Genomic DNA, 23938 nt, shown 5'->3' on the forward strand with positions numbered 1-23938 from the left:
GCACAGTGGAATTGGGATGGGAGAAAATAGAAAAATAGGAGAAAAAGTGGATACAAAAAAAGGAACATCAAATCAAATCAAAGCATAGGAAATGAAACAAACACATCCCGGCGTCTTTGTACGGGTTTGTTCCCTGCTGAGAGCATGTTTCCCCCCCCTGTGAAATAATTAATAATGAATTAATTAGTTTAGATTACACAGTCTCCCATAGACAGCCTTGGTGTCTCTTACGTCTGTGTTGCCTATTAAGGTATCTAGGTCACATGCCTTGCTCAAGGGCAATCTATGAGTCCCCTGCGCAGATGCCCCAGAGAGGAATGGTTTGGAACATTAAAATGTCATGCTCTTTTCAGGTCGACTATGATCTGATGACGAATTTATTATGAGACACAAGTGTAAAAATATGCCAAGAGTCGGTAGCCATGGTGACCATGGAACTACAGCACTAACAGGACGAGATGCCCAGTTCTTAATTGAGATGGTTCACTATTCTGCTATTGAAGAGCATCAACCCTCTCTGTTATTTACTAAATATTCACCATTCAGACTGACACAGTCATCAAACCCCTCATCAGGACGAAATGTGTACACATTGACTGTGAGTGGAGATAAGGTGTGTGTGTGTGTGTGTGTGTGTGTGTGTGTGTGTGTGTGTGTGTGTGTGTGTGTGTGTGTGTGTGTGTGGTTATGTACTATGTAGTGTTGGGGTGTCTGGCAGAGTGGCAGGAGTGGAAAATGAAGATGACGACAGAATCCGTGTCTCCGAGCCTGTGTGTTTATTGACGAGGTACAAGGCTTTACAACAGTCCATTAGTGACTATAAACATAGAACACCAACATACGTGTGTCTGAGAGGGAGAGATGGGACAGAGGGAGAGAGAGCGAGAGGGAAGAGGAGAGGAGAGGAGGTATGAGGAGAAAGAGGGAGACAAAGAAGTGAAATAGAATAAGGTGAAAAAGTGAGAAGAGTGTTAGAAGACATTCCGTTGAACTTAAAGGAACATGCCAACATTATGGGAAATCAGACTTGAAGATAGATACCAACAGCCTCTCTGTGCGTTCAGTGGAAAGCTATCCGGCTGCAAGCTAGCCTAGCTTAGCACAAATTCATGGAAGTAGATAAGGACCAGCTAGCCTAGCTGTTGGCCAAAAACACCTCTTCCAGAGTTTTGAGCTAGGCTAGTGGTCCGTATCCACTTCCATTCATTTGTGAACGCACGGAGAGGAAATCGGTATCTATTAGGGGTGTAACGGTACACAAAAACCACGGTACAGTACGTACCTCGGTTTTGAAGTCAAGGTTCGGTACGGGTTTTCGGTACAGTGGGGGAAAGTTTGGCTTTCCATGTTCCACTCAGGGGTGATGTAGTGTGCAGTAACTAATTGTACTTGTAGGGCTGTTAACGAATATTCTATATTGAAATTAGAAAGAAAATAATAATAATAATAATTATATTAGATTGTGAAAAAAACAGCCCCCGGTGGGCGGTCTTTAGTGGTTAACATAACGTTGTATTCGTTCTGTACACAGCCATTCGGTACGGTACGGTACACACTGAAACGGTTCGGTACGGATACGTGTACCTTTACACCCCTAGTATCTAACTTTTGGCCTCTCCGATCTCTTTGTATTGCTTCAAACTAAAAATATCTGAAATCCTTGCCACCTGCTGCTCCTGTGTAGCACTTTTCTACAGGTTGATTTTTACTGTTTTATTGTGCTTGTATTTTATTAAGCTGAATAAAAAAGATTCATTTAAAAATTTTGTTTTTGGTAGTCTAATGTATGTGTATTGTGCTTTGTTATGTATATGTATTGTCATAATTCGTGCTTGCCTTCTTGGCCAGATCACCTTGGTTTCAATGGGTTTTTATTTCTGGTTAAATAAAAGTTTGATTGCTTATCTTCTTGTCTGACTCTGGAGAAGACGTGCATTTCCCATAATGTGTTCCCTCGGTTATCACGCAAATTCTTAATTTTTTTTATCTCTATTTCAGGTTAGGGTGAGGCATTGTGTCTTAAAAGAGGTTAAGGGTAGGGTTAAAGTAAGGGTTAGGTTTATAAACAACCTTTTTCAGGACAAAATGATGACAAGGTCAACGAATGGCGGATACGTTGTAGCTGTGAACAAGACAGAAAGAGGGGGCGATGATGAAAGAGTAAAGGAATAAGAGCATTAAGATGAGAGTTACAGTAGAAGAAATGAAGAGAGGATGAATTAAGATAAGATAGAGTCCAACACCCACTCAGATCTCTCTCTCTCTCTCTCTCTCTCTCTCTCTCTCTCTCTCTCTCTCGCTCTCTCTCTCTCTCGCTCTCTCTCTCTCTCTCTCTCTCTCTCTCTCTCTCTCTCTCTCTCTCTCTCTCTCTCTCTCTCTCTCTCTCTCTCTCTCTCTCACAGACACACACACATACACTTACTGCGAAGCATCACCCGTCCGAACACGGTGTGGTCTCGGTCCAGCGTGCTGCAGTTCCAGCGGTGGTGTCTGAACTGGTGCTGACACTCTCTGATCCACTCCTTGGCGCCCTCGCCGATGGACTGCATGATGTCCGGGTGTCGCTGGCACAGCTGCCGCTGCTTGTTCACCAGCCCGGGGATGTTGTCGCAGATCACGCGAGCGCCCAGCGCACCGATGTACCTGTGTGATGCAGCAAGAAGAGATGCTAGGTGTGTCTTGCATTAATCTAGCAATGAAATTAATTTAAAAAAATTATAAAAATAAAGAACATACTGTAACTCAATTTACATGTTCGAAAAGGAGTAGGAAGAGGTATACACTTATTTAATCCTACCCCTTTTCCACTACTCAAAATTAATGTAATTCCTTACTGATCCTTACAAAACAAATATATATAAATATATATACAAATATATGTAAAACATAAAAAAATATATGTAAAACATGAAGAAGATTTTATAAAAATGTAAACACCTGTGAATGTCAAATCCCTTCCTCATCCCTGTACCTCCTGAAAATAATTTCTTTATAACTCTGTTTGAATTGTATTATATTTGGACATTGCTTAAGCACAACATTCAGACTGTTCCACAGTTTCACTCCACATATTGAAATGCAATGACTAGCCTAGCTTAGCACAAGGACCAGAAGCAGTAGGGAGCGGCAAGCCTAGCTCCGTCAAAAGTGAAGAAATCCAACTTCTAACAACTCCAAAACTGACGCACAGACATGAAATTGATATTAATCTTCTTGTCTGACTCGGGGGGAGAGTTTCTTTAGAGGCTCTGATTCAGAGTTGAGATCACTGTCAACATACTGTTAAGGCTGAGATGATATGCCATTTGGAAGAATCGATAATTCGGGACAAAATGTATTATTATTTTGCATGTGAAAAAAGAAAAAACTATAAAAAAGTGTTTTAAACTTTTTCTTAAAAAGGACAAAAAACGATTATATAACATGAGTTTGTGCGTGCGTGCGTGCGTGCGTGCGTGCGTGTGTGTGTGTCACGTGCACTCACTGTAGTTTTTGCGATGCTGTAGTTGGCCCACGACACACACACACGAACTAATGTTAAATAATATTTTTTGTTATTAATATTATTATTATCGCAGTTATCGATAAGTGGTCTCAGCCTTACATACTGTTGCTACAAGAGGACCAACATCTACAATGCAATTTGTCTACTGAAGTACAGTACGGTCCGGCCAAAGCCAGATTATAGCTTGTATCCAGAATAGTTATAGGACACTATTGTCCAAAAGCTTTTTAAAACAAGTCACAGAGCCGTACTGTTTGCTACGATCAGTATAATTCATCATTGCAATGAACACTGGCATGGAACTACTTTTTTAAGTGAGAGCAATTGGTTTGGAAGTAGTTCTGGTTCAAGTAGACTAAAAGCCGACATGATGGATTACTGACCCAAGTAAACCGTACGGCTCTGAGTTGTTTTTACAGTATTTGGACAACAATTAAGTTGTGTGACTTCTGGATATGAGCTATAATCTGGTGTTGGCTGCATGGACCCTGCTTGTACAGTAAGTAGAAGAAATGCATTGTAGGTTTTGGTCTTTTCATGTTGACAATAAGAAGGAAATGACACCAGCCTTATCCTTTATCCACACATAGCTCTAGAACCTAGACAATAGCTATTACGGTAAAGTAGTCGTCATTTACCCTAGAAATGTATAATGAACTGGTCAGCATTATTATCTATATAATAGATGTACTGTAAGGAAATGGTCATGTTGATTACACTAATTATGTTGTGTTGACTGGACTAAAGGTGAAGTTCTGATTTCTGCTTGATATTGTCAGGTGGATCGTATTGCAATCCATGTACCGTAGCATGTAGCAGGGCGTAGCCTACTATGCCTATTACTCACCAAGGATGGCTTAGCAAGCTCTATTATATATCGGGTTCTGTCTTGCATGACAAACTTTGAGGTATTTTAAAGAAATTCTCCTAAATGTTTGGATCGCTGCCACTCACCAGGATGAACCGTTTTCCACAGGGAGTTCCACGGGAATGCAGCTTTCTACTTGGTGGTTTATATCCTAATTCATAAAATCACTGTCTGTCTCTCCATCCCTCCCTCCCTCCTGTCCGTCGGTCTGTCTCTCTCTCTCTAGCCACAATAGTTCTGAGATTGTACAATTCTACAGCCTGTCCGGACAAAATAAACCTGCATTCTCATTCAGACGTTGATTTTGAAAAGTTAGTTTTGAAATACTAGTTTGTACCCAATTAACATGTTCTCTCTGTATCTATTCATCTATCTATTGCTCTCTCTCATTATTTCTCTCTCTCTTTCCTCCCATCCCATCGCTGTTACACCCACTGTCTGACTATGATTAATCTGTATTCTCCTCAAAGAGAATTACTCAGAATTTGCACGTTGGTTTTGAAATATGTTTTACTATGTGTATACTAGCAAACTACCAAAGACAATATGTTCTGTTCTGTTTTGACAAATAATGTCACTTACCCTTAGCTGCCAGAGATGTACACTTGCTGTTCACAATTTGTAAGTTGTAAGTGTAAGCTAAATCACTAAATGTAAATGTTCTCTCTTTCTCTATCTATCAATCTCTCTATGACATACTCTCCCTCTCCCTTCCCTTCTGCCTGTCTCTCTCTTTAGCCGTGTAGCTCCAAGATTCTATTCTGCAGTCTGTCCAGTAAATCTGCGCACTCCCAAAAGGGAGTTACTCATTCACACATTTACAATGTATTTAGCTATACTGTGTATACTAGCACAGTAGCATAAAAATAGAAGTTGTGCAGATGTTCTGGGACGTTGAAATATGTAATTATTCTGGACATTCTAACAATGTTGAAATATTACCAGGAACAGGCCTATATTATCAATATTAGTAATAATATTTGTATTGGTATGAAATATGAATTCATCCATTTGATCCAATGATCAGATCGTTAAAGGTTAGCGCTAATCATTACCACTGGCAATGCATTGCGGCAGGCATGGTTGTCACCTGCGATGCTGAGATAATACAGCGTTGTGAATTGACAGCTTGAAAGCCTCAATCAACCTCTGCGAGCCTCGCTGGCCGCACGTACACTCAGTGAACCGATACGCAGGCACTACCACTCATGTAATGGTTTCTGTCACAACTTCAGTCAGTTTTTAATATGTTCTTGGTTTGCTGATATTAACTCTCCTGTCATTTCAGACCTGGACACTCTCTCCTGCATCACCTGCTGATCACATACACCTGGCCTGCTCCACTCACACACACACCTGCCCCTCAGTATGCCACATAGACTGATATTCTGGTATTGACCCCTGCTTACTCTTTACACTGTTCCTGCCTACCCCCTAACTGGATTTGTTTGCCACATGGACTGATATTCTGGTATTGACCTCTGCTTACTCTTTACACTGTTCCTGCATGCACCCTAACTGGATTTGTTTGCCACATAGACTGATATTCTGGTATTGACCTCTGCTTACTCTTTACACTGTTCCTGCCTGCACCCTAACTGGATTTGTTTGCTACATGGACTGATATACTGGTATTGACCCCTGCATTACTCATTAAACTGTTTCTGCCTGCCTTTGACACCTGAACTGTCACCGTGTCGTTGCTGTTGGGTTCTTGTCTGCCATACTGTGGGTCGTTACAGTTTCAAAGGAAGTGATCAATAAATTGTCATAAAACAACGATTTGTGAGTCATTAAGCAAAATACATTACGATATGTTAAAATCTTTGGCCGCTGCTTGCGGTTTGCATATCACTTATCCTTAACCAATCAAGTCAGGGCGACGCTTTCCGCCTTACTATCAAAGAATCTTGGCTAACTAAATGGTGCATTTATATAGCGCTTTTATCCAAAGCACTTTACAATTGGTTCCTCACATTTTTACCCATTCACTCACACATTCACACACCGATGGCGGAGGCAACCATGCAAGGTGCCAACCTGCTCATCGGGAGCAATTAGGGGTTAAGTGTCTTGCTCAGGGACACTTCGACACGCTGCGCAGGAGGAGCGGGAATCTAACTGGGGACCTTCCGATTACCAGACGGCCACTCTACCTCCTGAGCCACTGTCGCTCCATACATATCATGTAATTAACTATCATCACGCGCTATTCACACCACAAAATTAACTCCCCACTCCCAAATACTGTCATTTTCAAAATGACAATCATTGCCAGCCAAGCTGTTGCCAGGTAAAACAATTGGGCTGTTGTTGAGATCGTATTGGGTGAGGCCATTGCTGGCTGCACTAACCGGCTGTGCTGACCCATGTGAATTCCCCAGATGTGAGAATCTCAACAAACGGATTTGTTTTCCAACAAAGCGGTGCTCCTATCTGTGATTTGACGTGCCTGAGCTCTGTTCAGCTACATCTCATGAAGCGATACATGCACTTTTGTTGCGAATTAAAAGAGCTAATTCATTAAAGAATAAAAAATAATTAAAAGAGCTATTGTAAAAATGGCCTTTTCCTGTGTTTTGCATTGTTTTTACACAATGAGGGGTTGTTATAAGTGAAATATGTACATAGTGCAGAAGTTCAGCTGTGACCCTCCCTATTGAAACAAGCCTGTCAGAATTGCATCCACAATCAACGTAGTTAATAATATGCGTGCAGAATCTTTTCTACCTAGTTGAACCTAAAATGTGTTTCTGACTTGTAACGATTAATAGGTTTGATATGATATTGCTGGATCTTGAGTCATCTTTGATCTGCAATGCCTACTGTAGTTTGACAGTTTGATCTGAATTTCCTTTGACAGTACAGGCTCATACACCATTGCTAGATGTACAATAATTGTCGTATTTGTAAGATCAAGGCGGCAAGCTCATTACAAACACAGAAACAGCTTGTTGAGAACATGACTGAAACATAGGGATATAGAGGCTGCTAGAATGCATTGCATTTTCTAAAAAGATATTTTTAAGGCGGCTGGGTGGCACAGCGGACATTGCGCTCATCACCAATGCAAGAGACACCGGGTTCGAATCCGGCTGTCGGCGTTGCCTCCGGCTTGGGCCGGCCGTCATACTAACTCAATTAGCAGAGTTAGTGGGTGGAAGTCGATGGGTGGTAATCTGGACGTTGTGGACAGCGACTCCTACAGGTCGGTTGGGGGACGCCTGCACAGCAGAGACAGGAAATGGTGTGGGGTAGTGTGAGCCTCCCGCACGTTACACCTCGCCAATGAGAGTCCGCGCTGGCAGGTGAAAAGATGTGACAGGCTGCCTCCCAGTGGCGGCTCGCCACTAGGGGCGCAAGGGCGCCGACCCACCTGCTGGCCAGCTGCTGTTAAATCACAGAAGAAGACAATAAAACTTTTTCGTTTTTGTGTTTTATAGCCCTATAAATAATATAAACATGTTTAAAATGAATAATATTTACTCATTTTAAGTATGTTTGTATTTCCAATGCACAATATAACGTTATTATCTAAATTAAAAAAACATAGTTTTCATGAGCAGGAAGTGACGTTTTTTTTTATTTTTTCGTATTTCTCGCCCGGGCTAGAAGCGATAGCGCTCTGAGTGCGCGTCACAGTTTGATCGCTGTCTCCGTCACAGCCAATCAGTGCATACGGCGTTGTGCGTTGAAATATGACTATTATGTTGGAATCCGAGCGCGATTTGAAGCGGTCTAGGCAGCAGCGTGAACTTCCGTGAAGAATTTCCATAGCCGCATTTCGCGGAGACGCTCTCTGATTGGCCGACGCCAGTATTTTTTTCCATGGCAGAATTTCACAGAGACGATCTCTGATTGGCCGAATCCAATTTCTAATGTTCCAATTCTAGCTTCTAGCTTGGTTCCTAGGTTGGTCCTAGGTTGGTCGGTGGAGATAGTTGTGTTGTTGTGAGATGCATGCAGCTGTTTGTCTTAGACGAGCGTGCCGTGACTGCAAGTTCTTTAGACTGTTAAGTTTAGGCACTCTTTCAAAGTTGGTTAAGGTTAGAGTTTGTCTTAGAGCATGGCGATAGAACGCCAGGTAGTTTGCAGTCTGTTCGAGCGGAAATGGACAAAGGAATGTACTTGTTGAGTGTTGTGCTAACGAGCTCAGCTAACACTTGGCTAACAAGCTATATGGCGGATTATACATGTTTATCAAGCTCTCCTGCCCTGGACGTTTCAACTAAACAGTGAGTCTCTCTCTCTCTCTCTCTCTCTCTCTCTCTCTCTCTCTCTCTCTCTCTCTCTCTCTCTCTCTCTCTCTCTCTCTCTCTCTCTCTCTCTGTGCTTAACGTTAACGTTTGTAAATAGTTTTTTTAGGAGCAGTACTACTGCTGGCCATTCATGAAGCGAGACATTGCTGATTGTTTATTTATTTTATAACACAAGACTATGACTACCAACTGCCTAGCCAGCCGTGTATCAATCTTGGATGCAATAATAACGTTACTTACCACACTGACTATGTCGATGGCTCATTGATTTAACTACTGCAGCTCTCTCGGATTGAAAATACGTGGATTATGGCTTGTTAAATATCGTCTATGTTTGAATGAATGAATGAATGAATGAGAACTTTATTAACAGATTGCAGAATGGGTACAATACAGTACGGCTCAATACACACAATTGTTAAGGGGATGCAGACCAGAGAAAGACGTTTGTCTTGTTTACATCAGGGTCCCAGATTTTCGATTCATATCGATAGTTTAATAGCTAGCCTTGGCTCGTTTAACAATATGCAAAATATGTGTACAGCCCTGTACTCATACTGAAGTTATTCTTGGTATATAATAGGTCTGATTGTGTAACGAATCGATTCCACGTCGCGCTGTGTGTGAGAGAGAGAAGGAGAGAGGGAGAGATCTGCCTGTGTTTGTAGACGGGCGAGTTTTGTTTCTAACTTTTCTATTTATATATTGTGTTTCAAGTTGTGAATTAGAGTCTAGACTATACTTTATTTGACTGGTTGTGTGTTGTTGTAGTAACAGCTGAGCGACTCGTTCATAAGAGCCGATTCATTGCCGTGAGCGTGAGTCGAATCGCTCACGTCTTGCCATGAGTGTTGCGTGGTACTGTACTGTACATGTTTGCATTTTGCAAAATGTTTGGTATAGCGCCCCTAGTGGCGAAGTACCCACCGGCCGCCACTGCTGCCTCCTCGTGTATCGGAGGGGACACGTGATGCAAGGCTTCTATCCTCCCTACAACCGGCCAGTGGGGGGCATATGCGAGCAACGTTCAAAACAGGGGAGGGGAGAATTGGCACAGTGAAATTGGGTTGGGAGAAAAATTGAAAAAGAGGAGAAAAAGTGGATAAATTTTTTAAAATTTTTTTTATTAAAAGACTACAATATGAGACCTTTAACTCAATGGACGCCATACCCGAATAAAGTCGGGTTAACTCGCCGACGCTTGTGCGCCAAACCCGAGAAAAGTTGGTTTTTCATCATTATTTCTTTTATTCGATATTTCCATTCATTATCCATCCAGGGAGCCTGGTGTTATCATAGGGAATTGTCTGAGATCGCAAAAGTGCAATATCGGCCACGTCCTACCAGGCGGGGCGGTATCGAGTGTGGCGGATCATACTGGTCTGCGTTGTGTTTGATGTTAAATGTTAATGTCCCGAGGGGGAGTCGAACAGGGGGCTCCCGCGTCCGCGGGCGACGACACAGGCCGCTGCACTAAGAAGTGAATTCACTCCTAACTACCGTACCTATGCGTCTGTTAACCCTGTTATGGGGAAGTGAGTTTCATTTACCAGCCCGCACTGCCACAGTCACTCGTCAACACACCTGTTTCCGTGACTGTGGACATACCCACGGGCTTCCCCGTTACACGAGCACCCTTGTGTCTTGGGCTGTGCGTCGATTATATGGGTCCGGGTCGGCTATTTTTCTCCCAGTGAAACTCCTCGCTGTCAGGTGTTCCTGGGATTTGTAGTTCTCCCAGTGAAACTCCTCGCTGTCAGGTGTTCCTGGGATTTGTAGTTATCCCAGTGAAACTCCTCGCTGCCCGGTGTTCCTGGGATTTGTAGTTTCCAAGGTGAAAGCGGTGGCCCCTCCCTTCGTCTCTGAAACAGCTACAGTGGCTCTTGGGATTCGAAGGCTTTGCTCGAGCTCAAAGGTCGGTTCACCTCCGCTCCCTGGTTCATCTTGACCCGTTTCTCCCATTCATTGTGGAGGTTTTGTCACTTCTGATATGGGGGTGGGGACCTTCCCGTCTCAGCACTCAGACCCTGAAAACCCACCCCCATGTGCCTTTTTCTCTCGTCGACTGTCGCCAACGGAGAAGAACTACGACCTCGGTAACAGGAGGATAATGGCTACCAAGTTGGCCTTGGAGGAGTGGAGAAACTGGGGGGGGGGGCTGAGTTTAGACGGATCATAAGAACCTGGCCTACATCCTGCCACGGCCCACATCCAGATGGCAAAAACGGCTGAACTCTTTGTCGAGCCAGGTGGGCTCTGTTTTGTAATCATTTTGATTCCACGTTGTCATACTGCCCTGGTTAAAAGAGTGCCAAGCCTGATGCACCCTCTCTCCATGTCTGTGCAGCTGAGGACCATATTATTCCAGAAGCCATGCTGCCCGCCTCCCATGTTGTAGCTGTAACGTTGTCAGAGAGGCTCAGTGGTTTCTCATCCCCGACCGCAGTAATGGACCTGCTGGTCACCTGTTTGTTCCAGACTAAATCCGTTGCAAAGTCCTCCAGTGGGGCCACTGACTATCAGCCTCCGGCCTGTCCCCTTTCCAGTCCACCCCTCATGGGTACCAGCATGTCCCCTTTCCAGTCCACCCCCACTTTTACCGGACCAGGAGAGGGAGGTCAGTGTACAGCTCAGGAGTGCGTTCAGCGCTGTCTCCAGACCTGGAGAAAGGCACACTCCACACTGCTTCGTGCAGCTTCCAGGTACCGGCGATGTTCCTGATCCTTGATACCGCCCTGGCCCGGAGGGTTTGACTCTCCACCCATTACTTGCCGTTCAGAGTGGAGTCACGCAAACTGGCTCCCAAGTTCATCAACCCCTTCCCCATCACTCAGTAGTCCGGCTGCCCCACTCTCTTCATGTCCATCCCACTTTCCATGTCTCCCATGTAAAGACAGTCTCCTCCAGCCCCCCCTGGTTCCGGCTCCCTGACCACCACTGCCTCCCTGCATCATCGAGGGATCTGATGTGTACACCGTTATGGGGCCACCATGGCAGGGACCTCCAGTAGCTGGACGACTGGGCGGGCTGTGGTCTGGAGAAGCTGTGCTGGGTTCCTGCCAGGGACATCATGGACCCAGCACCGATCATTCCACCAACATCATCCTGGTCGGCCTGGTGGGATGTCAGGAGCCATCCCTAGAGGGGGGGGGTCCTGTCATGGCCATGACGTCCAGCTCTAGTACTAACCCTGTATCCCGCTCCCTCTAGTCTCTCCTCTTGTGTTTCCGTGTGTCTCCTTCATAATGCATCACCAGCTGTCATTAATCTGTGATCACTCCCCACTGTTGTCTATTGTCATTACCCACCTGTATATTTATGTTTTATTCCCCCAGTCAGTCAGTGCTCATGTCAGTCTGTTCTGTAGTCTGTTCTGTCTCTAGTTGCTAGTTAGTAGTTATATCTGCCTTCAGTTCTAGTAGCCAGTAATCGCTCCTTGTCTGTTGGCATGTATCCTGTCTGTCCTTGTAAAATATACCCAGTGTTGACCTGTATCCTGTCTGTCCTTGTTAAATATACCCAGTGTTGACCTGTATCCTGCCTGTCCTTGTTAAATATACCCAGTGTTGACCTGTATCCTGTCTGTCCTTGTTAAATATACCCAGTGTTGACCTGTATCCTGCCTGTCCTTGTTAAATATACCCAGTGTTGGCTTTCACTCCTCATCTGTCTCCTGTCAGCACTTGGGTCCACATCTCCAAATGAATGAATAAATGATCATTACATTTATATAGCGTTTTTTTACTAGACACTCAAAACGCTCCCCACAATGTAGGGTGGAAATTGCCTCTTTCACCACCACTGGTAGCACCCAACCTTGGGCTATGCAGGCTCAATGGCTGCCATACACTGGCACCAGGCACACATCACACTACACAATGGCTGAACAGCTCAGGAGACAGGGATTGATACCAACCAATTAAGGGGGAAGGATGATTAGATGGCCTTGATGTCAGAGACCTGATTGGGAATTTAGCCAGGAACGTCGGGGAACCCCCTACTCTTTGCGATAGGCGATTAGGCGTCCTGGGTTCTTTAACGACATAACGAATTCAGTCAGGACCTCCGTTTAGCATCTCATCCGAAGGACGGACATATCTGATGGTTCCACTGGGTGTACGCAGGGTGCGATCCACGGGGGGAGCTGGGTCCGCTATAGCTCCCCTAGATCAGACATCAGCTCCCCTGAAAACATGATTTGTGATTTTTTGGGGGGTCTCTAAATTACTGAAAATAAATGCTACTTTTGCCATGCATTTCTCATTTTTCTGTAATTTTCTGTATCATCATCGTGTATAATAATAAACGTATGCTATTTTGGATGTATGATTAATGATTTGCGCACTAATTCACACGTAATATGGCAACATGCATGCTATTCTTGCAATTACCATTCGGAGCGCGGCGGCGCTGCAGCCTGCACGCACGCACGGCACAAATCAAACTTGACCCACTTTGTAACCTGTGGCTGTGACTTGTTGACACAGTGATCGTTTTGACAGCCAGTAAATAAGGTCACTCAGGAATGCATAATGTCTAAACGAAAACAAGTAAGCCTAACCAATTTTGGTTTCACGAAGACAGTGAAGCTGACAGAGCAGCAGGAGGCGGGATCATCTACAGGCGACGCCGTTACAATTACACCTGCTGCTGGTGCTGCTCCGGTGGGGACTATTATTGACAACGCCCGGTGACCGTGCCGGCGCCTGCGGTCGTATCAGAACACAGGATAGGATACTGTAGACAGTGTTGGATGATGATCTATCATCTATCTAACTAAATGGATACTTTTTTTTTATCATGGAATGTGCTGTGGAAGCCCAGACCGTCCAGACGGCCGGACCTCAACAAGTGAGTTGTCTAGTATTATGTGTTCTGTAGTTACTGAAACTGATTGAATATATGACAGGATTCAAGAGGTTTATTTGTCACATACATACATACACAAGGCCTACAGGCTACAGGCTACAGTAACGTCTGCAATCACAGTATCCTCCAACAGTCCCCCCCCCCCCCCCCCCCCCCCCCCCTGCTGTCTGATTCTGAATTGTCCTGATGTGGTAAACCCCCACCCAACCCGTACACCAAATAGAATAAAACAAAAGACTGATTTGCTAAATTGACCCCCAGGTCTGTTCACTGTTATATTATTGATATGAGTCTAGTCACCGTTGCCTCTTTGTTTGCTAACTGTCAATGAGTTGACCCACTCATACAGTATGATACCTATCGCCTTTGGTTATGGAAGCGTGCACAAACACACACACACACGCACACACACACACATGGTGGTGAGTAGCGTGAAGAAGAGCGGTAGTAACAGTCCTCTCTGAGTCAGAGTTCACTACACTTAACAGTTAAAGGTTTGAGAGTAGGAGAAGGTGAAAACCATTTACTCTGCTCTCCAAATAAATAAGCACTTAACCTCTCCCCGAGACCTGTGTGTGTGTGTGTGTGTGTGTGTGTGTGTGTGTGTGTGTGTGTGTGTGTGTGTGTGTGTGTGTGTGTGTGTGTGTGTGTGTGTGTGTGTGTGTGTGTGTGTGTGTGTGTGTGTGTGTGTGTGTGTGTGTGTGTGTGTGCGCGTGTGTGTGTGCGCGTGTAAACGTCTCCCAATGTGGTGTGTTAAAGGAGGAATCATGTCGTCACAAATCAGAGAAAGACGGCAGGGGTCTCCAATAACCCTGTCAGACCAAGACCCCATTTACTCCCTTACACACACTCTCTCTCTTACCCTCTCTCTGTCTATCCCCTCCCTCTCTCTCTCTCTCTCTCTCTCTCTCTCTCTCTCTCTCTCTCTCTCTCTCTCTCTCTCTCTCTCTCTCTCTCTCTCTCTCTGTCTCTCTCTATTTCTCTTTCTGTCTCTCTTACCCTCTCTGTCTATCCCCTCCCTCCCTATCTCTCTCACTCTCTCATTCACTTTCTACATTACACTATCCCCTTTCCCCCAATACATTTTCCCACTCAGCTCAGACTTAATGTAAGAGGCTTTTGCAACATCCTGTCAAGGCAAATGCTGTGTTGTGTTTGGTGGTCAACATCAAATCTGTCTCATGGTGAATGTGAACATAACGTGTGTGTGTGTGCGTGTTTGTGTGTGTGTTTGTGTGTGTGTGTGTGTGTGTGTGTGTGTGTGTGTGTGTGTGTGTGTGTGTGTGTGTGTGTGTGTGTGTGTGTGTGTGTGTGTGTGTGTGCGTGCGTGCGTGCATGCTGGTGTTTGTGCGTACATGTGTCTCTATGTATATCTCTATACACAGCGTGTGTCTCTATGTGTGTGTGTGTGTGTGTGTGTGTGTGTGTGTGTGTGTGTGTGTGTGTGTGTGTGTGTGTGCGTGCGTGCGTGCGTGCGTGCGTGCGTGCGTGCGTGCGTGCGTGCGTGCGTGCGTGCGTGTGTGTGTCTCTGTCTCTATGTGTTGTACGCGCGTGCCTCTCTACCACATGAGCGCGGGACCCCATGCCACTGCGAGGCTACAGGGCCGCGGTGGGTCAGGTTGTGGAGGTCAGGGATCTTGTTGCTGTGTGGTCGTGTTTTATGAGTTGTGGGGCTGCCTGGGATCACAGCTCCACAGGAGACGAGCCTCCCCAGGTCCCCAGAGCAGGATTACACTGAGTGCTCATCAAAGGAACCAGGCCAGCAATTCACACTCTACTCTCTCCCTCTCTCTCTCTGAAACTCAGAGTCAGGAGTACTGATGTTTTTTATAGGGTAGTAAATTATTATCCACAGGTTTAACACAACACGCTGTAAAGCCCCACAACACTGTGGATGAGAGTGGAGACAGACAGACAGACAGACAGACAGACAGACAGACAGACAGACAGACAGACAGACAGACAGACAGACAGACAGACAGACAGACAGACAGACAGACAGACAGACAGACAGACAGACAGACAGACAGACAGACAGACAGACAGACAGACACAGACACAGACAGACACAGACAGACAGACAGACAGACAGACAGACAGACAGACAGACAGACAGACAGACAGACAGACAGACAGACAGACAGACAGACAGACAGACAGACAGACAGACAGACAGACAGACAGACAGACAGACAGACAGACAGACAGACAGACAGACAGACAGACAGACAGACAGACAGACAGAAGAGGTGGGGCATTGGACACAGCTTTTCTTTACATGAGACAGAGCTTCTGCGCTGTCATCTCTACATTCGACACTCATCTCCTCTGAGCTGTGGCTGACAACACTTATCTTACCAGGGCAGAGTAATGTATGGCAACGCAGCCTATTCAACATACAATTAGCACACAAATAATTCCAGCTATACCTCCCCCTTTCTCCTGGTGGCGTCATCAGTGATTCCCTTTACAGGCAATTTGACTTGATTCATTGTTGGAGGTGGCCTATAGAGGCTGCAGAGATCAGTTATTTCACGAGAAACAATCACTTCTGACAAAGATTATCCGCACAGTAATACATTTGTATTAGGGATGTCCCGATCTGATGACGTGATCGGGATCGGCGCCGATCACGTGATTTTCAGAGGATCGGGATCGGGGGGAAAAATCAAATAAAAATTGGCAGTAAATATTTTAAATTAAACGTTTAATTTTATTCAACAAACATGACCATGTTCACGTCTTAAACTCATACTGAGGCCTTAGTTTTGGTTTTAAATGACATATCATCATTCATTTATTTATTGTCACACAGTACACAGAGCAGAAGAATTTGCCAAAACAAATGCATTTCCTTTGATTTACACCGTCGCACGACAGTGACGTGGGCCGAAAATAGGAGACCTCACAAGGCGTCGCTCCCAAAACACCGGCAGGTCCACCTGGTAACTCGTAACACCTGAGCAGCTAGACAAAATGTCAGAAGTTTGGAAGCATTTTAAAATTGAAACCGAAGCCAGTCCAATACGCACACGTTCCGTGTGCGTTCAACGTTATACCGGACGCGCGCCGCCAAAGGACGGACGGATGGAACGCATAGAGAAGTGACCGCGTGGGATATCGATTCAACGTCAAGGTGGGACCGAGACGGAGGGATACACACGACGTGGTACATGAGGAGGACGCAGTCAACGCTAATGTTGACTGTTTATCAAGTCAAGTCAAGTCAAGAGTCAAGAGTTTTAATTGTCACGGCATACAGGTATACAATGAAATGCGGGTGGTCTTGCCCGCAACGATGTGCAATACAGTGGTACATATAATAGAATCAAAAGAAGAAAACAACATTGTGCAGTAAACAGGTAACAGGTAACATGGAGTGACATCTCGGTATCTGTACATAGTTATTTACAGAGCATATGGGACATGCTAGTTAGCTTTGGTAGTACAATACACTGTTCCTGTTATTCTAATTTAAAGTGTCCTTTCCTTTGGCCATAAGTTTCAAGTTTCTTTAATAGTTGTCATACAGAAGTACAGAATACTTTTGTACAAAATGCTTCTTACTGTTGCGCTCCAGAGACTGTGCATGACAAGATAAGTATGAAATAAAAACATAGTAAAAATTAGAAGAAAAAAAAGAGGTCACAGTGTTCAGTTTAGACATATGTACAATGTTCGTAGACGTAGTTACCATACAATATACAATACTGTGCAGTGTACTAATATACAATACTATATAGTGCAAGGCATAAATGGACGAGGTGCAGTTTAGGTACAATTCACAGTAGGTGTACGAGTTGTAGTGCAAATCCTTTATCAATAAATATAAAGTGTAAGTGTGTTTGTGTGATCTAAAGTGTGGAGAGTGGGTGCTGCAGTGTGTTGTTTGTTTGAGTGAGTGTGTGTGTGCGTGTGGGTGTGTGTGCTGTGTGCATTTGATGGTTGTTGCATAGTGATTATTGTTCGTTTAGCGATTATTGTTCGTTTAGCAGCCTGATGGCCTGGGGATAGAAGCTCCTTCTGAGTCTTTCTGTGCTCGCCATAAGACTCCGGTATCGCTTGCCTGACGGCAGCAGTTCAAAGAGGCAGTTGTTCGGGTGGCTCGAGTCCTTAATAATTCTCTTAGCCTTCCCCTTGCACCGCTTGTTGTAAATGTTCTGGAGGGTGGGAAGCCCCCCTCTAATTGTGCGTTCGGCTGAACGTGTCACTCTTTGTAGTCTGCTACGGTCTTGTGCAGTGCTATTCCCAAACCAGGAGGTGATGTTGCCGGTCAGGATGCTCTCTATTGTACATGAGTAGAAGTTCCTAAGGATCTTCTGACTGACTTCCTTAGGCGCCTGAGGAAGTAGAGGCGTTGTCGTGCCTTCTTCACAACACTGTCAATGTGTGTGGTCCATGTCAAGTCCTCGGATATGTGGGCTCCGAGGTACTTGAAACTGTTCACTCTCTCAACTGGTGCCCCGTCGATGCTGAGGGGGCTGTAGTCCTTGACCCCCGACCTCCTGAAGTCCACAATCATCTCTTTTGTTTTGCTGACGTTCAGGGAGAGGCAGTTCTCCTGACACCACTGTGACAGGTTCTCTACCTCTTCCAGGTAGGCCCTTTCGTCGTTGGCAGAGATCAGGCCCACCACTACTGTGTCATCAGCAAATTTGATGATGGTGTTGTTGTTCCGCTGTGCTACGCAGTCATGTGTGTACAGGGAGTAGAGGAGGGGGCTCAGAACACAGCCCTGGGGGGCCCCTATGTTGAGCGTGATGGATGAGGAGGTGCAGTTGCCGGCTCTTACCACCTGGGGTCTGCCCGTCAGGAAGTCCAGGACCCACTGGCACAGGTCATAGTTCAAGCCCAGGTCCCTGAGCTTGGCTATGAGTTTGGAGGGGACTATGGTATTGAATGCTGAGCTGTAGTCGATGAACAGCATTCTCACATAGTTCCCCTTCCTCTTGTCCAGATGTGATGCTGCTGTGTGCAGCACATGGGCTATGGCGTCCTCCGTGGACCTGTTGGGGCGATATGCAAATTGCAGAGGGTCCAGGTTGATGGGGAGGGAGGAACAGATGTAGCCCTTCACTAGCTTCTCAAAGCACTTCATGGCTATGGAGGTGAGGGCTACAGGGCGGTAGTCGTTGAGGCAAGCGGGCGTAGATTTTTTGGGTACAGGGATGATGGTGGACTTCTTCAGACAGGTGGGGATGACGGCCTGTTCCAAGGACAGGTTGAAGATGTCAGTGAATACCGGGGCCAGTTGGTCGGCACAGACTTTTAGGACGCGGCCGGGGATGCCGTCCGGTCCTGCTGCCTTCCTGATATCCACTTTTTTAAAGATCCGTCTCACCTCATGCTCTGTTACCCTGAACACTGAGTCTCCATCAGCAGACCCCCCCCCCCCCATTGCCGTGGTTTGTAGGCTGGTGTTGTTATTCACAGCCTCAAACCTCGCATAGAAGGAGTTGAGATCATTTGCTAAGGAGATGTCACTGTTCAGTTTGAGGGGGGTTCCTTTGTAGTCTGTCATTGTTCTGAGGCCCTGCCACATGCCTCTAGAGTCAGCCTGTTCAAACTGAAGTTCAACTTTATCCCTGTAACGCCGTTTTGCCTCTATTACTGCTCTCCTGACGTTGTATCTTGCCATCTTGTGTTCTTCCATGTTGCCTGTCACCAGCCCGGTGTTGTATGCTGATGTGCGCACTTTCAGAGCCTCACGGACGGATTTGTCTACCCAGGGCTTTTGGTTTGGGTAGATATTAATTTTGGTGGTGGGGATTATTACTTCTACCTGAGTACAGACATAGTCAATCACCGTTTCGGTGTATTCGTTAATATTGGCTGTGTTATCACGGAGTACACTCCATTCTGTGCTTCCCAGCACTGCTTGGAGTGACTCTACTGACGTCACGGTCCAACGCTTAACCTCTCGCGAGACCACCGGCGTTCGCTTGAGACACTGTTTGTACTTAGGCAAAAGAAAAATTGCGGCGTGATCGCTTTTACCGAATGGACTAAGAGCCTGTGACTTGTACCCATTCTTAAATTGCGAGTATACATGGTCTAATATGTTCTCGCCTCTGGTGGGACAGGTCACATGCTGATAGAAATTCGGCAGCACCTTTTTAAGACGCGCGCTGTTGAAATCCCCCAAGACCAAAATGGCCGCGTCAACGTTAGCTGCCTGGAGTTTGTTTACCTCGTCGTGAAGTTTTGAAAGTGCGACCTCAGTGTTCGCGTGTGGTGGAATGTACACTCCGATGAGGATGATGGACGTTAACTCTCTTGGGAGGAAGAAGGGTCGACATTTTATCGTGATAAACTCCAGGTCTGGGGAGCAGTGGTTAGACATTTCCTTTGTGTTGCCTAAATCGCACCACTCCTTGTTTATCAAGTGTGCGTGTGTGCGACATGAGTGTGTGCCCGCTCATGTTAAAGTGTTAAGTGGCTGCTCGTGTGTGAGCGTGCACAGTGTGCGTGTCGTGTGTGTGTTCATGTGTGCTTGTGTGTGGACAGTTCAATGTTCTGAGCACTCAATGTTCATTGTTCATGGCTCTGATGGCCTGGGGGAAGAAGCTGAGCCTAAGCCGCTCTGTCCTAGTAGCTGGGGTTCGCAGGCGTCTGCCTGACCTCAGCAGCTGAAACAGGCTGTTATTGGGGTGGTGAGGGTCTTTCATTATCCTGCAGGCTCTGGATTTGCACCTCTTGTTGTATAGAACCTGCAGGGGGGGTAGTGCAATACCCGTGGTACGCTCGGCTGAGCGCACCACTCTCTGTAGGGCCTTCTTGTCCTGTGCCGTGCTGTTTCCATACCAGGCAGTGATGTTTCCGGTCAGGATGCTCTCTACAGCTCCTGAGTAGAAGGACTGGAGTATCTTCCCCGATACTCTGAACTTCCTTAACTGTCTCAGGTGGTAGAGGCGCTGTTTCGCCTTCTTTACTACTGTGTCTATGTGTGTTGACCATGTCAGGTCCTCTGAGATGTGGACCCCCAGGTACTTGCTGCTCACCCTGTCCACGGTAGCCCCGTTAATCATCAGTGGTGTGTGCGTCTCCTGCTGTCCTCTCCTATAATCCACGATCAGCTCCTTGGTTTTACCAATGTTCAGGAGCAGGCTGTTGTCCTGGCACCAGCGTTCCAGTACCTCAACCTCCTCCCGGTAGGCCTTCTCGTCGTTGTCCGAGATCAGCCCCACCACCACTGTGTCGTCTGCGAACTTCACTATGGAGTTGGAGCTGAACTTGGCCACACAGTCGTGTGTGTAGAGTGAGTACAGCAGGGGGCTCAGAACACAGCCCTGGGGGGACCCGATGCTCAGGGTGATGGTGTTGGAGGTCTGACCCCCCACCCTGACTGCCTGGGGTCTTTCGCTCAGGGCGGAGCTCAGACCTAGCTCGATCAGCTTGTCCACCAGTCTGGTGGGGACTATGGTGTTGAACGCTGAGCTGTAGTCAATGAACAACAGTCTCACATAGCCCCCTTTCTGACGGTCAAGGTGCAAGAGGGTGCTGTGCAGTACCTGGGAGACCGCGTCGTCGGTGGACCTGTTTGTCCTGTATGCAAATTGCATAGGGTCCATATCACTGGGGAGGGAGGCACAAATGTGGTCCTTGACCAGCCTCTCGAAACATTTCATGACCACAGAGGTGAGTGCCACCGGTCTGTAGTCATTTGGACATGTTGGGGAGGGTTTCTTCGGTACAGGGATGATGGTAGACATCTTGAAGCAGGCAGGGACCACTGACTCCGCCAGGGATTGATTAAATATGGCGGTGAACACTGGGGCCAGCTGGTTGGCGCAGGACTTGAGTATGCGTCCTGTTATGCCATCTGGGCCAGCAGCCTTCCTGGTGTTCACCTGCATAAATGCTCTTCTCACACTGTGTTCCGACAACGAGAGAGCGTCCCCGCCCCCCCGCGGTTGCCCCTCCACAACAGCCGGCGCGCCAGTGACGTCACTAGCCGGAGAGCCGGCAGCGCCACCGAGCGTAGAAGATGTTGAGCTTGTCCGCGAGGGAGGCGTCGTCGCTCCCCATTGATTTATCTGAGTGGAATCGCCGTATTCTACTAGTGCTAGGATTGCTAGTGGGAGCTAACTGGCTAAGTGGCTCTGCTAGCCATCCGAGTGCTAACACTGCTAGCTGCTAGCCAACCAAGTGCTAACACTGCAACAGATTGAAACTTTGCATATTTCTCGTATGGTGAATGTAATGCGAGCCACCGTGCTCGACTGGGGCTATTTCAAGGGAACAGAGGGGCTTGTCTCGCTTCGCCAGTTTCTGACAAAAATGCGTCAAATTGGTTACTAATGTGAAAGATCAGATTGGGAAAGATCGGTATCGACAGATATTCAAAATCACATGATCGGGATCGGATCGGGAGCAAAAAAAGGCGATCGGGACATCCCTAATTTGTATGATGGGAATAAATATATATATTTTTACATTCCATGTCAAAATCATATTGCGACCCCCTGGGGGAGTCCAGTGTCATAGAGCTAAAGTTCATACGCAGATAAACATGAAGAATATGATCCCTGGACACGCAGCATGAATGTTTTCTAAGCGACGCTTGGTTCTGACTGTGAGAAACGTGCTCACACACAGGTTCACAGTGTCATCACAGGGTGATCCCCCCCTGCCTTCTGCCACTTCATCACGAGACACATCGCTGAGCACCCATCAAAACCAATAATGTCCACCCAAAGCACTCACTCAGTCCTCCCACATAACTTCTTTTAATCTATACACAAACTATTAGACATTCCTTCACCTCCACACCCACCACACACAGACACACACTTCTCTCATAAACACAGTCACAGGCATGGACATTTTCATGCATGTTATTGGGCAGGCAACAAGATATATTCACATATTTTCACCCCCTCACCTATGCTCTAGATGGCTGGTTTTGGGGTATTTTGGTGTGTGTGTGTGTGTGTGTGTGTGTGTGTGTCTGTGTGTGTGTGTGTGTGTGTGTGTGTGTGTGTGTGTGTGTGTGTGTGTGTGTGTGTGTGTGTGTGTGTGTGTGTGTGTGTGTGTGTGTGTGTGTGTGCTACCTGGTGAATTAATGACTGGCTTGCTGAACGCAGCTCCAGCTGAGTTGAACATGTGCAGAGCCAATAGGGCAGACATAAATTACATTTATCGCTGCATTATTATAGCTCAATCTGGCACGCCAACATTTGACACGAATAAAACGCATTTGAAAGTATTTTAGAAAATGTACTCTCGTTCACGAAGTTGTTAGGTACTATAGTTTTTTATTTATTCATTTATTTTTAGCCCATCGGCGAATTCATATGACTATATGATCACAATTGATTAGGATCCAAATCTGCACGAAAGAAAATGTCTTAATGGTTTTCTCAGTTTATTAGAAAAGCATGTGGTCTAGTTAAGGTTTTTGTTCTTAATAATTTAACCCATTACAATAGTACAGCCATTCACGTATATCCTATAGGCCCGTGTGTGATTTGCCAAATCAATTACACGGGGGGGGAAAAACGAACTACAAAATAATCGTTTTTAAATTATGTTTGATTTTCAGTTTCTTTTTTTTAAAGAATGACAAATCCCTCTGATGGACTTGGCAACTCTATCCAATGAGAAATCACCTTAACCAGGCGCACAACATAATGGCCAATACCTTTTCTGCTAGAAAAAGACCATTCAAAGTGAGTTTGAATCGGCAAAATGTAGAGGAAAACATTTGATAATTATTTCCTAACAGATTCATCATCACTTGAGTGATTCCTCTCAGTTCTAACGTGTGACACATGGTCATTACATCAAAGGCCACTACAATACCATAACTTTTGACTGGGTTTTTTTTTTTCTTACAAATTAATAATGACATGGTGTAATTAATTATACAACGATAATAATAATCATAATATCCTTTTCCCCTTTACACCTTGCACAAGTCTATGTATTTGCCATGCACTCTTGCTCCACATTATGACTTTTGCGTATCTTTGCAGGTAGGCAGGTAGGATAGGTGACGTGCTATAGGTGCTTTACTCACCACCACGACGAGTCCACCCGCGGCGTCAGCACCAGCAGCAGCAGGAGGCACGCGCAGTATATCCGCGAGCTGGCGCCGGGTCCCTCACAGGAGGAGGAGGATGCCCTGCTGCTCCGGGACATGTGGTGTCTGACTCCCGGGGGGGAACCGGGGCTCCACGTACGGACTGCCCGTGAGCTCTGAACCTTACTAAAGCCGAACATGGCTCTGCACTTCTTCTTCTTCTTCTTCTTCTTCTTCTTCTTCTTCTTCTTCTTCTTCTTCTTCTTCTTCTTCTTCTTCTTCTTCTTCTTCTTCTTCTTCTTCTTCTTCTTCTTCTTCTTCTTCTTCTTCTTCTTCTTCTTCTTCTTTTTCTTCTTCTTATTCTTCTTCTTCTTATTCTTTTTTTTGTTTTATTTTTTTAAGCGATAAATTGG

The 23938-nt window shown here is 45.8% G+C and overlaps 1 protein-coding gene across 1 annotated transcript in view; it reads right to left on the minus strand.

The window, feature by feature from the left end:
* LOC311244086 (protein Wnt-2b-A-like) overlaps positions 1–23725 on the minus strand; it is a gene marked incomplete at both ends in the record, with an annotated part of 25858 nt that extends 2133 nt beyond the window's left edge. The window contains 2 exons of the mRNA XM_084333497.1: positions 2423–2643; positions 23523–23725. Coding sequence (XP_084189623.1) covers positions 2423–2643; positions 23523–23725 — 424 coding nt within the window. The remainder of the gene's footprint in view (positions 1–2422; positions 2644–23522) is intronic.
* Between the last annotated feature and the right edge of the window lie 213 nt (positions 23726–23938).

This window comes from Notolepis coatsorum (genome assembly GCF_963971535.1).
Source record: "Notolepis coatsorum genome assembly, chromosome: 17".
Lineage (NCBI taxonomy): Eukaryota > Metazoa > Chordata > Actinopteri > Aulopiformes > Paralepididae > Notolepis > Notolepis coatsorum.